A 17,153-nucleotide genomic window follows, 5' to 3' on the forward strand; every position below is an offset into this window, starting at 1 on the left:
ACATGCTAGCTAAAGGAATTCTAAATTGAATATTTGATTTAAGTTAACTGTTGGGTCCTCTCATGATGCAAGCAGAGACAAAGATACGCATGCTATCAAACTGCATCAGCCACATACTGTTGTACAATCAGCTTCCATCAGCTATAACATGCTTTAAGGGCTCTTATCGCAGGCTCATTCGCTCTGTATAGCTAACACAATCAGAGACAGCAGAAAGTTCTACAAAGATGATCTCAAGATTCCATTTAAAACACAGCTGCCCGCTAAAAAAATGCAGCCTTACTTATACAAATGGGAATAGGAAGAAGTTTATGTGAACAGGGCCCACTTGTTGTGAATGGACTGTTAAGTATATGCTTTCTGTCCTGCCTTAGACTCAGTGCTTTTTAAAGCCAAACCCAGAGTAAGATGTGAAGCAAAGTGAAGCGAAGCGAGAATGGATAAGGACACGAAAAACAAGCTAACTTGGTTATCTGCTGAAGCCAGGGGCATGACATCAGGACTTTAGCCCCTGCACTCTGGTATCAAAACACAGAAAATAAGCACATTCTGAGCAGGTGAGTGGAAGGAGAATATTATAGTATTCAGCATAAAGCAGCACACTAGCTCTTTGCACCCTTACCTTACTGCCAAGAAGCTGTAACTTCCGTCAGTAGAACACACACAGCCACTCTGTTGCTGCTGTTTTTATATCATTTATCTCACCAAACTTCTCTCTCTTCTACTCAGCCCTCTCCTAGAGAGCAGGCTTCCTGCACTCTACTCTTAGTGAACACACACAGTTGTGCATTCTGGCTCCAAAATCAACTCAGACCCTTCTCTGTTAGCAGGTTGAACTGACCTGCACAGAGGCCACAGAAAAGGGATGGTAAGAAAAGCAACTGAGCCAGAATAATTTTTAGGGGCCCTTGTAATGACATTCTGGCTCTGCTGCTGCATCCTTAACCATGTCCTCAGAGTGAGGGTGACAATATTTTGATTATTTCCAGCTCCCAGGTGTCAGATGTGCATGCATCTACTGAACAGGTTTATGATGGGAGTCTGAGACTGGTTTTGGAAAGCTCTATGCTAGTAGTTAAAAGAGTGCTTGTTGCAGATCACAATTAAAGCCTCAGTACAGATCCTGATGGTCACAGCTCCTTCTCTCTTTGCAGGCCTCTCAGCTTTCTGGTTTGATGCAGGTTACTGTACCTGTTCATTCTCTATTGCTTTATGTTTCCTTTCTTTCTCTAATTTATTTGCAGACTTAGAGCACAGTCCAACAAAAGCTGATGAAAGGTGAAAGCTCAGAAAATCTTCTGAACCTGGACCATAGTGTTGTTGCCCAAAGGAGAGCAGGCTAGTGTAGTATAAGGGGTACTGTTAGAACCAGGCAAACAGACTTTGGCTCTTCCCATTCCAGCATCATATCAATTATGCCAGTGAGACTTTTCTTTAGACAGCAACTCTGGATGACAAAGGCCTATAATGCCACGATCTACCCAACAAAATGACCTTGCCACATGTGCATGCTGCGCCTACTTGTGCGCTGGACAGTGGATATGAGCGGACATAAAAGACAAGGGTGACTAACAAATAGTCTCTTGCCCCAGAAACTACCACTTACCCAAAGAAGGTCATAGTTAGTATGGAGCCAACACAGTCACTGGATCAGCACAACATTTCAAGTCAGCTACAGAGACAGACAGAGGCACATGTCCCAGTGTCAAATACAACATGCCAATTATGCTCTCTGCCTCCATCAGTAGATGTCTAGCAGCTCAGAGCACTGTTTAGCTGCCCTATACTGTAACCACAAAAACCTGCTGGGCTACTCTACCCAAGACTGGTGTTTCAAAGCAAGATGCCTGGGGTTCTTCTAAATGCTACCTACACTGTTTTCCTCACTGCCTTCACTGTATTACGTTACAATGCTACAGGACAACACATACCACAGCAAGAAAAAAAAAAAAGGGGGCAGCAAGGCTGCCCATTAAAGCATGAAACAGTAAAAGAACATATTTTCACTGCTTTGCACACCATAATGCCTAGGTGGAATATCCAGCTGCTAGTACTACATTCTTTACAAAATGGAACAGATCTAGAATTCACCTTAATCCTGACAACAGAGATAGCACAAAAGAAAAAAACCCAACTACTCAGACCTCAGAAAAAGGGCCAACTCATTTTAAAGGTTCTGCAGACTTCACATCTTTCTGGGCATAGAAGAACCAGACACTGAATTCATATAATACAACTGCATTAAAACACTGCACAGATATTCAAGCCATATTGTGTGTGAAAGGGAGGGTTTGGTTAGGATACTACCCCAAAAAGTTGTGCAGCTTCCATACTGGAGAGGCCCTAAATGACACTTAGCTTCTGGCAGCCTAAAGTTGCCTTTAAAACCTATTTTCTCTCTTTTTTATAAGCCAGAATGTAACCCAACCACTGCCCGTGTTGGACTAGAAAGGCTGAGAGGAAACACTGAGGGAAAGGAAAAAAAAACCCCAAAAAACCCAACTCCACAAAGACATTGGTTACACTCCTGCCAGTAGCAAAACATGGCTCCTGGAGAGGAGGTAGAAAGCAGAGAATTACCTTTTTGTAAAGATACTCATAATATAGAGGACCCAATCAATTCCTGCTCACCTTTCCATGGTATGGTCAGTTGGTCAAGACACTCCCAGAGAAGAGACTACTGTCCCTGAAAATAGCCTTAGCAAAGCTCAGAGCTCCAACCCAAGCCCTGGTCTGAGCAACTAGGTATTATGCAAGCAAATTCAAGGGGTGGAGGATTACAAAAGTGTCTGTAAATCACTGTGAGATCTAAGGGCAGCAGAAAGGGAATCAACCCAGGCCACCTGCAAAATGGGAAACAGCCAGCCTCTCAATGCCAAGGAAGTTGGAGTAGCTGCCTGGATTACTGTTTCCAAGGTAACCAAACCAGTCTGTTATCAGGTTCATTTTCATCATTAAAGCAAAAACAAAAAGGTAATTGGGTTAATTATTGAAGCAACACCAGCCAAGGCACTACTACTAATTGTCCATTTATCAGGGGCTTATAAACGGTCACTTTAATTGGAATTGGGCTAGAACATGCCACCGGTGCACTCACCTGCCCAAATCTGCTTCAGTATGAGCATAAGGGGAACAAGGAAGGAATGGGAAAACACATAAGAAGGACAGACGGCTAACAGGTATGGTCTGGTGACTTGGACTCAGAAGACCCAGAGGTCCTAATCCTAAACCTGAAATACTGAGTGACCTTGGACAAGTCACTTCCTCTTCAAGCCCCAGTTTCCTTACCTGTAACATGAAAAGAACAGTTACATGCTTTGTACAGCACTTCGATTCAAGGATTAAAAGCACTAAAAAGAGTTTTAATAGTTCCAAGCAAAAAGCAGGGCAACTAGAAGGGTTTAAAGTTAAAGCAGAAGTTCTGACTCACTGTATGAACTCAGGCAAACGATCCAGAAATACCTCAGTAACCCAAGCTGGGCTAAAAATGGGATATAATGTCTGGCTTGGGAAACCATAATTGAATGGATACTGAGCAGTTTATTGGGGTCATTGGTTTTCATCAAGCATAGGTTGACAAAAAGTCACTTCCATCAGAACTGTATGGTTACCACTATAGTAAATTGGCATAATGAGTTCAGTTCCTAAAAGCCATCACAATTAGCACTAAACAGGAAATGCACTGGTACAATAGGAGGAAATATCTAAGCATTGTACCCCTACAGCAAGTCCCACATCAATCAGGATTCAGGTATGAGATGCAATGGAGGAAGCTTGTGCTACCCCAGCTTATCCTTCAAATAAACAGAGCTGTTCAGTCTCTGGGCTGTCAATCTAGCACCCCATAATGCTGGTGTTGTACCCACTCTGCAGAATCCAAAGCATATCTGCACTATTCATCAGTAAAAGGGTTCAGAGTATCTGCACACTCCAGCAAAGGGCCCAGACTAACTCTGCCAGCATGATGTGGAAGACACACATGCAATCTGTTTTCATACAGAAAAAATGTTAAATTCATTAAGCTGTCTCCAAGCCAGGGCAGACACTTGAGACACTGATCATGTGGTACAGAAATATTTCCTGAACTCAGGTTCCTGGCTCTTAAGTTGGCAGACACCAAATGTAGGTCTCCTATTGAGGAAAAGGACTATAAACAAGCTTCTCTGTCCCTTCACAGTTTTTAAAGCCCTCTGTGAAGCTGAGAAAACATATCTGATCCCCTGTTATCTGGTAAACACTGATTTTTTTTTCTCCCCCGGTGCTTTCATTGAACTGAAACTAAGGTCTGTTTTTTTCCTTTTCTTCTATTACTTTGCCAGCATGTTCCTCCCTAGCTTGAAGAATACAATTGTTGGGTAATTGCCATAGAGCCTGTAGGGGAAGTTAACACAGGTGAACATGGGGCCTTAAAGTTTTTTCATCACAGTGGGAGGGAATGTCAGTTTTTATTGATTTGAAATGGATATTAGATCTACCTTTGTCTTTCACCCAATACAAATTCGCAGCATCTTGTCTAAGCTCTGACTTCAGTTGAGAAAGGCTCTGCAAAGGCACACTGGGTATGTGTTCAGCTCCAGGGAACAAACAAGCAAAAACACAGCAAAGCAGGTAGTGCAGGACTAAAGCTGTGAGCTCCGCATGTGATTCTAAGCATCTTTTTGGGAGCCTATACATGAGCAGCAAAGTTCTCAAGTCTACTGGAGTGTGGTAATTACCGTGCTCCAGCAGCCTCCAACATCTCATGTATCAGCATCCCCCATCGCTTAAAGTGTCCCCACTCCTTAAAAATGGCGGCAGGGGCACTTTAGATAAAGCATCCCTGGCTGCCATTTCAAGCACAGGGACACTAATACACAAGAGACTCTGGGCACTTTAATTAGAGCAGCTCTAAGCACCACCCCCACTTCCTGAAGCACGTGTATAAATGCCCTATTGGTTTATCCTCTATAGCAGGGGGTTTCAACCTTTTTTAATAAGTGTACCCCCGACAACCAGATGCAGAGTTGGGGGGGGCAGGTGCACAACCAGGTGCACTGGGGATGGAGTGTGGCCAAAAGCAGAGCGGTGGCAGTGTGGGGTGGTGGGTGAGAGCAGCAGTCTCTGCATGCGAACTCCCCCATACCTCCCCCCCCATGCCTCCCTTCTTCGTCCCCATCTGGCCCTGCTCCTGGGAGGTGGCAGCATGGGTGGTGGGTGGCAGCGCTCTGTCCCCACCTGCCTGCGCATATCCCCGGTTGACATCCCCTGCTCCATAGCATAATTCTCACTATTACTTCAGTCTGATAGTCTGACATGGAGAAAGGCTGTCATAAGGGCCTCTGACAACCTTTAATGATTTGCTCAATGGTTTTAAAGAGCGGGCCAAGAAGTTCTCAGGGTTTTCAATATGTCTTGTAATACTAGGGAAGCCGACAGGAATGGAAGAAAGTTAACAGCATGCCAATATTGTAAGATGTTAAAAGAGACAACCCATGCTTTACGGTAGTCTAATGAGCTTCACTTCCAAGCAAAAAATAATACAACTTCTGATGTGAGACTTAATAATGAATTAAAGGAGGGCAATAATAATTAATGTCAGTCAACAGGCTTTATGGGAAAGCCCATCTTGTGCAACTTGAAATCTTTTCTTGATGAGATTATAAGTTTGAGTGATAAAGCTAACAGAGTTGATGAAATAAAGGTTTATGAGGCATTTCACTTGACGCTACACAATATTTTCATCAAGAAATAAGAATACAAAACCACCCTGGAATACATTAGAGATATTAAAAAGGAGCAACTGATAGCTCTTCAGAATGTAATTGTAAACAAGAAGTCATCACTGAGTGCAGCAGTTTCTGCTGGGGTCCCAAAGGTGTTACTTCTTGGCAGTTATGCTTTCTTAGCATGCCTGTCAGTGGCCTGGAAGAAGTCTAGATCATTACTGATAAACCTTGAAGATTATTAAAATGTTGGTGGAATGGTAGATAACAGTTATCTGGATCTCTTGGTACACTAACATGAGTTCATTTGGTACACTAACTTGAAGCCAACATGGGTTCATTAGAGGCAGGTCCTGTCAGACCAACCTAGTTGCCTTCTATGACCAGGTCACAAAATCCTTGGACTCGGGTGTTGTGGTAGATGTAGTCTTCCTGGACTTCAGCAAGGCCTTTGACACCGTCTCCCACCCCATTCTCATCAAAAAATTAAGTGACTGTGGCGCTGATGCCTATAGTCAGCTGGGTCACAAATTGGCTGGAGGGCTGTACCCAGAGAGTGGTGGTGGACAGGTCATTTTCAACCTGGAGGGATGTGGGCAGTGGGGCTCCCCAGGGCTTGGTCCTGGGCCTGCACTGTTGAATATCTTCATCAGAGACTTGGACAAGGGGGTGAAAAGCACCCTCTTCAAGTTTGTGGATGACACAAAGATGTGGGGAGAAGTAGGCATGTTAGAAGGGAGGAACTACAACTAGATCTGGACAGGTTACGGGGTGGGCGGATGAGAATAGGATGGGTTTCAATGCTGACAAGTGCAAGGTACTGCACCTGGGGAAGAAGAACCAGCAGCATACCTACAGGCTGGGGAACTCCCTTCTTATCAGCACAGAGGCAGAAAAGGATCTTGGAGTCATTATGGATTCCGAGATGAACATGGGCCGCCAATGTGAGAATGCAGTCAGGAAGGTCAACCGCACTTTATCACGCATCCATAGATGCATCACGAGCAGGTCCAAGGTGATCCTCCCCCACTATGCAACACTGGTCAGGCTGCAGTTGGAGTACTGTGTCCACTTCTGGGTACTGCACTTCAAGAGGGACGTGAACAGCATTGAGAGGGTCCAGAGGAGGGCCACTCGCACGATCAGGGGCCAGCAGGGCAGGCCCTATGAGGGGAGGCTACAGGACCTGAACCTGTTCAGCCTCCACAACAGAAGGCTGAGAGGGGATCTAGTGGCCATCTATAAACTTACCAAGGGGGACCAGCAGGGAATGGGAGAGACCCTGTTCCCCTGAGCACTACCAGGAGTAACTAGGAATAATGGCCATAAGTTGACTGAGAGGAGGTTCAGGCTGGACATCAGGAAGCACTACTTCACAGTCAGGACGGCTAGGATCTGGAACCAACTTCCAAGGGAAGTGGTGCTTGCTCTTACCCTGGGGTTCTTCAAAAGGAGGCTAGACAATCACCGAGCTGGGGTCATTTGACCCCAGTACTCTTTCCTGCCCATGGCAGGGGGTCGGACTTGATGATCTGCTCAGGTCCCTTCCGACCCTACCAACTATGAAACTAGACACAAGCAAAAAGACCTGTGTTGTTTAATGCCAACAAATGTAAAAATACACACCTAGTTACCAAGCACAGAGGCCTTGTTCGTGGGGATTCTGTATTTAGGTCTGGTTTACCACAAGGAATGCAAGATGAACTTAGTCATCAAGAGTACTACAATGTCCTTGCTTTAGCAAAGGAACTGTAAATTCCTTCCCTGCATAATCTCTTTGATTGATCAGGGCATAGAAAGGGTGTGCACAGTGGCATATTATATATGGGGGCTCAAATTTCCCCAAACAGAGCAAGGCTTGGGCAGGGTTACTTTTCACCACAAACCCAAGACAACAAAGAATAAGAGAATTTCTGCTCCAATACAGAAATGCCAGGAGATGATACATTTCCCAACAGCAGAGGATCAGGAAATCTGTGGGGGGAGGAGTGAAGTTAGGTGTCTCCAAAGCCAGGCTGGAGGAGAGTTCTGCAGTGTTGCCTGGCAGCTAGTAATTATCTGCCAGCGAGCCGTTTCCACGTGCTGACAGCCAAAATCCCACACAAGAAACAAGTATGGTGATGGATGTGTGTCAGCTAAAGCTAAAGTTATGGGCTAGATCCCCCGTTCTTCAGGTAGTAGGGTACTTGTGTTTGGCAACTTTGCCTTTGGCTGCTTTCACAATTGCTCCACCAGGGTGAGTAGGAGTTAAATCAAGAACTTAACTAATATACCAAGTGAGACACAAAGAACTAGAAGAGACTTGGAGTCTGGTAAAGAAAGAAAGGCTTTAAAGAAACAGGCCACTGCACTGAAACTACACAGCCACACTAAACCATCATGGCTCTCTCCATTCACGATGACTGTCTTGTGCTCAGACACAAAACAAGCAAAAACTGTTTGGGTGTCCCTACCTTTTCTACCTTTCTGGCATGTGCACTATTTGGTAACAGAAGCACTGGTTCTGAGGTCTTTTGATGTCATCTATCTTCTGTTCCTTTCTCTAGCTACACAAAATACCTGTCCACACCCCCTCCAAGACAATTTCCCTATGCTGGTATAATTACAAAGCAATTCAGGCTCAACCAAAAAAGCATCCTAAAGAATTATACCATCTATCATATGACTATTTCATTCACAGGCTGCCAAAGCCCCACTCCTCTTCCCCCCCGCCCCCGCCTGCCCTTTAAGGCTCCCAAATGCCTGTGTGCTGTATGTGGTGGCAGCCGAGGTTTTAATACGCACTTATTAAGATCCTAATTGAATCCCGCGCTGCCTTGTGAGAGCCTTGCCAGCCGGAACATGAACAAGGCACCCTATAATTCAATTAGAAGGACCTGCAGCAAGCTGATCATTAGGCTGTCAGTTTGTTAAAAGAAGACATTTGGGATCATGAGGGAGTTAAACAAAGGCAGGATTATTAACTGCCCCCCCACCCCCTGGGGCTCAAGGCAGAGGCTCCCCTAATATGTACTTGAAACATGTTATCTGCAGCCCAGAGAGCACATAATTTTCTAGGCATGTGAACCAGTCCTACTGCAGAATGTAGTTTCTGGTTGAAGCACTCTTAAGACACTACCCATGTTGTAGACAGAATTCCCCAGGCTCTTCCCTGCCAGACTGATCCCACTATGCACAGATGTTGGAGGGCATATGACCTATGCACAGGTCACAAAAAAGGCATTTTGTTACCTGCCAAGACCCTGTTAACAGATGAGTGGGTGGCCAAGCCAGGCTGTCCACGTTCATGGAAAATCCCAGCATAAGGCAAGTACTCTGGCAGCAAGAAACGCCTAGGGGGAGAAGAAAGAGAAACCGTTTACACAGTGAAAACACCCCAGAGTATTACCAGGGAACTGGGACCCTGGAGTAGGAATCTACTACCCTGAGGGATTAGTACTGCAGTTCTGGGGCTCTAACAGGGGAAAAGTAGATCAAGCAGAAACACCTCATGAACCAAGTGCTTTATTCAGCAAACAAATGGTAGTTCCTAACTTAGGAGATGCGTTCTGTCTCCCAAAAATGATTCAGACCAAGATGACACTGAAGATCATCTGAGCTACATCACTTATGTAAACACCAACTTTGACACTGTTTTTAACCAAGCAGGCTTCATGTCATCAGATCATCTTCTCCTTTTCGCTTTGGCTTCACATTACAGTGACCAATCTTCAGTCAGGAATTATTTTTGAAGTGTGACTAGGAAAGCTAATGACAGTAACCTCCCAAGACAGGCTGAGCATCTCAGAAGTCCAGGCCACTGCTAATTAGCACACAACAGACCAATGCAAGAAGTGAATCAGAGTTTCCCATGACACCCATGAAATTCTAAGAGGCATTATTGAGCTTTTACCTTTCCCTTTCCCTGGCTGGTGTGTAGCTCTTACCTAGGGACGAAGCGCCCCAGTGATGGTGCAGACATGCGGGCATTCCGGGGAGCTCGGTGCCGTGATCTGTCTCCATTGTCCCTTCAGTAGAAGATAAAAAACAAACATTACATATTATGAAAAATCCCCAGAGAGAAATTTTCATGAAAGAAGCATATGCAACTTTAGTGTACTACCCTGAGTGATGCCAACAAGTTCTGGGGACACATGCTTCTCATGTGCTGCACTCCTAATGCATTTAATTCACACAAGACTCCCAAACCGCTTTTACACATGTGCAGGGGGGCACAGAATGAGGTGCACAGAACAGGGAGACAGGTTCAAAGGATCAAGTAACTTGCAGCATTTCAGTGAACCAGCAACAGTATCAGAAACTGCAGAAACCACAGTTCTTAAACTGTTGATAGTTAAAACAACTCCACCAGGATTAAGGGCATTTAGAAAGTCAGTTATGGAGCAGGTTTAATTAGGTGCTGTTTAGCCCATCTCTGGAAATGTTAGTATAGAACTGCTCCTCAAGTCTCTTCTTTTTTGGGGTCAGTTTCCGATGACTCCACAGCCTCCGACAACTGCACACAGAGCAAGTTTTTTCCAGATAAGTTAAAGGTGCTAGAAACAACCCCAGCTACAATGTCATGACCCTTCACCACTCAAGCGTTCTTTGAATGAATGGAGTAAATGGCCCCACTATATCATCAAGTCATGCAGCGTAAATACACTACCCTCATTATTAGCCTAATAGCTTAATTAAGCTACAATGGCAGCAGGCTGCGGAAGTACCCCAAAAGGAACTAGGCACCATCTCTGAACATACAGTTAGCTGTTAAGTAAAGAGTGGGGATGTTCCTAAAACTGACTTGTTGCATGAATTTGAGTAAGCCTGTTCTCCTTGGGCCGCACAGCACCACCTATATTTTGGAATATCTATTAACCTTCCAGTAAGTCGTGGGGTGAAGGTAACACTTGCTGAGCAGTCTGTAGGACAGAAACATTATCTCTGCAGCAACAGGATCTCTAGAATGCTAGGTCCTTCACATGCAACAAATTCTGAAGCAGTGAAATTCTTAACCCACTCCAGCAAGCTGTGCATATAGTTTGTTTTCATCAGTGAGTGAGGAAATGTGGGCTGAAAAGAAGGGTCCATTACGTGGCTGTTTCCCACACATCTGAGGAACCAGGAACAGAAGAGCAGAGGTTGTACTGCCTTACTCATTAGCATTTTTAACTTTCCTGCAGCAAAAGCAAAGCCCAGAGAAGGTACCACCTGTCTGCCTAAGGAAGCCACATCCCTGGGATGTAGTGAAGCAAGACTTCAAGTCCATAGTTTACATGTGAACTGCAGGGCTCCTGAAATATGTAAATAAAAAAAAAAGTCGCATGCGTGGCTCCTGGCCTATTACAACATGGAAGAGCAGCAAGAAGGCATGGCAATAAGGATGCTGTATATCAGCATTCAATTTCACTCTCCTGTCAAAAAAAACAAACCCAAGTTATTTTCCCCTTAATGTTCTTCCCACCATCTTGTGTCACTGCAGGACAAGGGACAGCACAACACAATAAAGCCTGCTGTACTAGTTAAAGCTAGTAAAAGACTCAGACAAATTAATCATTCTTTAAAATCTACATGTACAGGCCTCACATTGTACTGATGTTTGGTCCTGAGAGGAGAGAGGCAGAACTGGTCCACAGACAGTCCCTTAGACCAGCAATGCTAAAGCATCTGGTGGAGTTAGATACCACTTCCAGCACAGATGAACAGCAGCAAGGGGGAAGCCAGCAGGACTGAACTCCATAAAACTGCAATCAAAAGAATTTCTAAAACAGGTTTGAAAAAAAAAGAGAAAGGGATTCAGGCAGGGAAAAATAAAGGGAAAACTGAAAGTGTAAAGCCCTAGAGTTGCCATTGCAACTTGGTTCAGACCTAAAGCACCAGAGTGACCAACTATTCATTTTGATTTTTAAAATCTCTCTCAAACAAACTATTAAAGGAACTTCAACAACTCAGTGTCTCAAGAAAAACTCTTTCAATCCCAGACCTCTCCCACTACACACCACAGCAACCTATTCAATCCTCTTACTCTCCCTACTTTCATCGCAGAAAAGAGGCTAAGAGAAGGGACAGCTTTGTAATGAGAAATGAAGGTAAAAAACATGCAAGCTTTGATGAATCAAATCCTCCAATGTCAATATTTCACCTGCATTCCCCTATACCTCAAAAAATCTATGCCATACCCCAGCAGTAGGAGGATTTGGTATAAGAAACACTGATCAAGTCCTGAAGAATGGTAGAGTCCCAATGACTTCAGTCTACAGGGCAGGGTGGAGGGGTGGGGATAAATTTCATTAGAAGATCATATAGACAGCTTGAAAAGAGCATAAAAAGGAAATAATACAAGCAGACACAACCTCATTAGATTGAGTATCTTATAGAATCTCCTGCATCTAGTCCCATGCTTGCCACCATGTACTGAGCGCCTCCATGTTATCCAAGTGCCTTCAGTGTCTAATGACGAAAAGATGGAGCAGCTGGTGTTACCCTGGTGCCAGATGAAGATTATTTCTGCACCTACTAAAAAGGAAAATAAAAAACCCTACAGATTGGTGAAGACGGGTGGCACTTTCTGTGTTATTTCTGTACCACATACAGTCTGCTGACAGAGCGGGGAGAGCAGATGTTAACACGACTTCAGTGCCAATACAAAGTACTGTTGCAAGAAAAGAAACAAGTTTCCAAAGTTTGCCAAAGAACTAGCAGGGACCTTACATTGCATCCAAGCAGCACACATAGGTGCTACCCCAGTTTAGAATTTAGCTCTCCAGTGTCAGCTGATTATCAGACTCACCAGGTAGACTGGAAGCAACAGAAAGACTTGAGTGCAGTTCACTGCAAAACACACAAGGTGCGAAAGTGAATTGCACCTATAGAGAAAACAGCTTCCCCTAGAAAGCATCCCAACAGCATCCCCATCAAACAGCGATAAAATAAAGGAAACAGGGAGCTGCTGCCTCCCAGGTGGCAGAATGTGTGCTATAACAAGGCCAGAGTATCCTAAAGTATCCTGGCTTATTATTATACATGCCAACAAATCAGAAGTGAAAGGGAGGATGTGTGCAGCAAAAAAAATCATGGCCATGAAACAAGACAGGGGAGTCTTAGCACTATAATTAGTACACAAACTATAATTCCTCTGAAAAGCAAAGTAAGCAAGGAACAAGCAGCGACCAACATGGCTTCATGAGTTACTGACTCAAAGAATAGAAGCTCTGAATAGCTAACTTGCTCTGGTATCAAAGTTTGGAGCAGAAATCTCAACAGTAATATGAAGAAAAGTTTACAGAAAAAGATAATGGTAACAACAGGTTAATGCCAACATGGGGTGTAAGGGCAAAAGAGAAGACATCATGCAAGTATAATCAAGGAGATAAGAGGGGAATTCAGTTCATTAATAACACAGGAGGCAAATGAGATTATCCAACTGACTGAGAAAGAAAGATCTGCTTCTTTAAAAGCCAATAAATAAAAGTAACAGTGACTTGACAAACAAGGACTCACAGAAAGGTACATGGAATACCAAAACATGGGCATCTTGAGTAAGGAAATCAGCCAATTAACCAATGCACTTGTAATTTAAATAAACAAAGAAATAATTAAGAATACAGCAGGCATAGAAGACCAGAGAAAAGCAAAACAAGAAAGATCTTTAGAAAAGGAAAAAAAAGAGGGATTCTGAAAATTATTGTCCTTATTTTAAATGTTTTCTTGATAAAACAAACATTTCTAACCATTTAGGGTGAGTCTGTATTGGTCTAAATCCAACTCTAACATGCTGTTGAATTGATCTAACTGCTTCCACTGTAGTTCATGTTGAAATTTCTGCTAAATACACTGGATGCAGCGCTGAGTCAATGCTATTTTTTTTTTTAATCTTGGTTAAATTTATGAGGGGCAAAAGAAATGAGCAGCACAGGTTCATCAAAATCCAACCATGCCAGGCAAACCTTATTGTTTTTATACAATTATTAAGTTAGCAGATCAAGACAATACAGTAGATGCACTAAAATCCATATTTAAAGCATTTTACACTGTTTCATGAAATCTAATTTATAAAGTTAGATCAATTTGTTTCATAATTTAATCACATTTCAATTTCAATCACAAAGGCTGGAAACTGAAGGACAGTACAGAAAGCAAAATTATAAATAATTGGTAGAGGTAGCTTCTAATTAAATGCTGCAGGCCTTGACATTGGACTCTGTTTTACCATTTTCTTTAATGATATTGTGGAGAATGCAGGCCATTTTTATGTTTTTTCAGTGAATATTATAAACCTCTTCTTGCTTGTTAGATATGACTGCATGAAGTTAAATCAAAGGAGATTTAACAGAAATAAACAGAAAACTGAATAGTGACAGAGATAAGATACCTACAGAGAATACAAAGGACCTACAAGAGAACAAAGTGGAAAGCTGAGGATAGGAAAGTATCCACCTGACTGTTTCCTGCCAGGCCAGCATATTTACTTTCTCAGGCCTGAGCATGGGATCAGAAGCGATAGCTGTTAAAAACTGTTAAATCCCACAGCTAACTGAACTGTTAAACCCTGCTTAGAGAGAAAGGGGAGTGGGTGGTCAGTGGCAGATCAAGGTAATCCTGAATGCTGCTGCAGGGGCCTGCTCTCAGTTCAAGAATAGGGGCTACAGAGTAAGGAGGTACTTACACAAATTTGCAATGGGAAAAGAAAGGTTAGATAGGAGTTACGTTAGCTCTTCTCTTAGCACTTCTTAAATCAACAGCTGCACAGTACTCAATTCATAGCATCTGACAAAATAGGCTATCATCTACAAAAGCATATATGCCTTTCTGAATGAGTTAGTCTTAAAGACACCACCCTGCCCTGCCTTCCACTAGTAATTAGTAGGCAGCGCTCTGTTTGCAAAAGGCTGAACTATAATACAGCAAGTGTTTTCAGACTATAAAATTGGCTAAAGAAAAGATTCCCTGAGGGAGCCAAGCCAAATTAGCCTTACCAAAAAAAGGGGTACAGTAGGAAACGTGTGGAAGCTTACAGATACTTTAGAGTGGCAGTGTTACAGGACTCTCTGCTGAGTGAGGAGGCAGCCTAGAGATAGTCACTAGACTATACGCATCAGCCAGAGGATAAGACAAAACGCATTTCTGATCCATGGCAGACATGAAAAGAGCAAAGAGCACATTAAAATGAAATTTGCAAACAGTACTCTGGATGTGTTTGTATGTCATTCTACAAACCCAAAATGATGGATAAGGAGTGTGTGTTACTTGGAGGAATAGTAAGGTAGATTAGTTACTACTTTGCCCTAAATTAGGAGGTGCTGTGGATAGTAAAGGCAGAAACACAAGGGATCTAGTGTCTGATCCTAACAAATTTAAAGTCCTCCTGGAAGTGTGTCACTGGGAGCTGGGAAACTTCCAAAAGATCAAGAGGGGAGAAACAGGAGCAAGAAACATATCAAGCTGAAAAAAGCCACAGGTCTCCTACATTCACCAGAAGGGAGTCATCTCAGAAGCAGAATTCAGAAAGAAACTTAGGTATGGAAAAAGCAGGCAACAAACTGGTCATAAGAGATGCAGCATGGCAGCAAAAAGAGACAGCTACTGAAATAGCGAAAAGCCTCTCTCTATAGAGCTCAGGAAGATCCCAGCCAGGTTTTGTCCACTCTGCTCAAAGCCCATCAGACTCTGATGACCTCCTGGCCTGCAGCCCAAAGAAGCAGTCTTACACATAGCTCTTGGGATATGGATATCCCACCCAAAATACCACATACCATGACTAGGAAGATGCAGACAAACTGGAGAAAATTCAAAAGAGCTGATTCCTAGTTCTTTGGGACAGGAAAGTGAATGTGGACAGCACCAGGCATACTGCAAGGTTAAAAAGAACTAGTGAACCTCACAAACAGTTAAGGGGCTAAAGAGATTGATGTAGAACAACTATACATACATGACTTTGTAAAAACGTGTAAAACAGATAAAATCCATCTACACTGATCTGAATGGTATAATCGCCACAGGAGGACTAATATGAAAGGTGGAATGCAGGAACCTTTCCTGGAACACAGGAACGTAGTCAGAAGGAATGGAGCAACATTAAACAAAGAAAGAATTTAAACCACACACACGCATGCACGTTTACTGCCAGGCAGATGTATTAAGAAAGCAGAATAATATCCCAAGGGTAACAATAGAAACTCCACAAAATTAGTGGATAAAGCACCAGAAATAGACTGCCAGGAAAAACCTCATCTCGGCTGGAGACAAACAAACTAGCATAAAAAAGTATTTCCTATATCAACTATAACTGCCATATTGATTGTAGCATAAATTAAAAGCAGTCAAGACATACCTCACTTCCTCCTTCTGGATGATACAAATGACAGCCTTTCATTACCAACTTTTTCAAGGAAAACACTGGAGAAACCCTTACCAATTTATCAGCTAGACTCCTGAAGCTAGCAGGACCGTAGAAGACTGGGTTATCAATGACTTACCTGACCGCCAAAAAGAACACAGCCCTGATTACCTCTCAGGAGGACCATTCAGGGGGGAAATAAAATGACTTTTACAAGATAAAAATGCACTTCAAAAGATTGAGTGTCTCAGACAAGCACCATGTACTAAAGAATTCATCACCTGGTCAAGAGAAATACGGCAGCAGCAATCCCCTTACCTAAAGGCTGAGGATTAATTGCTTCAGAAAGAAACAAATTTGGAAGCACAATGAAAAGCAATCATAAGTCTATTGTATATGACCTGACAAAGTAGCAGTTGTCTCTACTCTGGGCCTGTCACACTGACATACAATTACTAAACAAGTGATATCTGTTAAAAGCAGATTAATGAACTAACTGGCAGCAGAGGTGTCATTAGCCACTGTCAGAAAGTATCAAAGTCATATGAACAATACATCTAGGGACCTTCTATGTAGATCACTATCACAGTTCCTCCTGTACAAATAGGAAGCCTTAGTCACCCTCTTTTCACAACAGCATTAACAGCAGAGATAAAAATCCCCTGCAGTTGGCAGACCACTCACCAGAAGTATTCCTGGGATACCAACATCATATCTAATCTTCACAACAAAAACACACAGAATTTGGCACTGCGTTCTTCAAGCAGTTTACAGCCATGCAACAATGGCTGCTCCTTGTGAACTTAACTGATGTCCAAGTCTAGGATGGATGTTAAATACAAAATCAATTTTTTGCTACTCACAGACCTATTAACAGATTCTTGGATTCTTACATAAGTGAAAAAGTTGAAAATACAGCTTGCCTAGAAGACCCTATGTCATTGATTTTCCACAAATTTGGAACTGCAATGAACATGAGACACCAAAAGCCATGCAGAGCCGATCAGTTGAAAGCAGCAAATGTATTTATTCATTCAGAATAGGTTCCCTAGTCTATCAGTCACAAGTGTTTGGTCACTTCTGCTCATCCAAATTTCACAAGTACAAACTAAAAGCAAGTAAAAGACAACGAATAG

At 43.0% G+C, this 17,153-nt stretch overlaps 1 protein-coding gene across 6 annotated transcripts in view; it reads right to left on the reverse strand.

Moving 5' to 3' along the window:
• The window catches only part of AMBRA1 (autophagy and beclin 1 regulator 1), a 196,729-nt gene that overhangs the window by 95,128 nt on the left and 84,448 nt on the right, over window positions 1–17,153 (reverse strand). For 4 of the 6 annotated variants that reach the window (XM_090033050.1, XM_090033052.1, XM_090033048.1 and 1 more), the window contains 2 exons: window positions 9,629–9,712; window positions 8,934–9,034 (listed from right to left, as the gene is read on the reverse strand). In XM_090033050.1, the coding sequence (XP_089889176.1) occupies window positions 8,934–9,034; window positions 9,629–9,712 (185 nt within the window). The remainder of the gene's footprint in view (window positions 1–8,933; window positions 9,035–9,628; window positions 9,713–17,153) is intronic. The other 2 variants (XM_090033054.1, XM_090033051.1) reach the window with 1 other exon arrangement.

The sequence above is a fragment of the Crocodylus siamensis genome, chromosome 2 (genome assembly GCF_052110815.1).
Source record: "Crocodylus siamensis isolate JL-2025a chromosome 2, ASM5211081v1, whole genome shotgun sequence".
Taxonomy (NCBI): domain Eukaryota; kingdom Metazoa; phylum Chordata; order Crocodylia; family Crocodylidae; genus Crocodylus; species Crocodylus siamensis.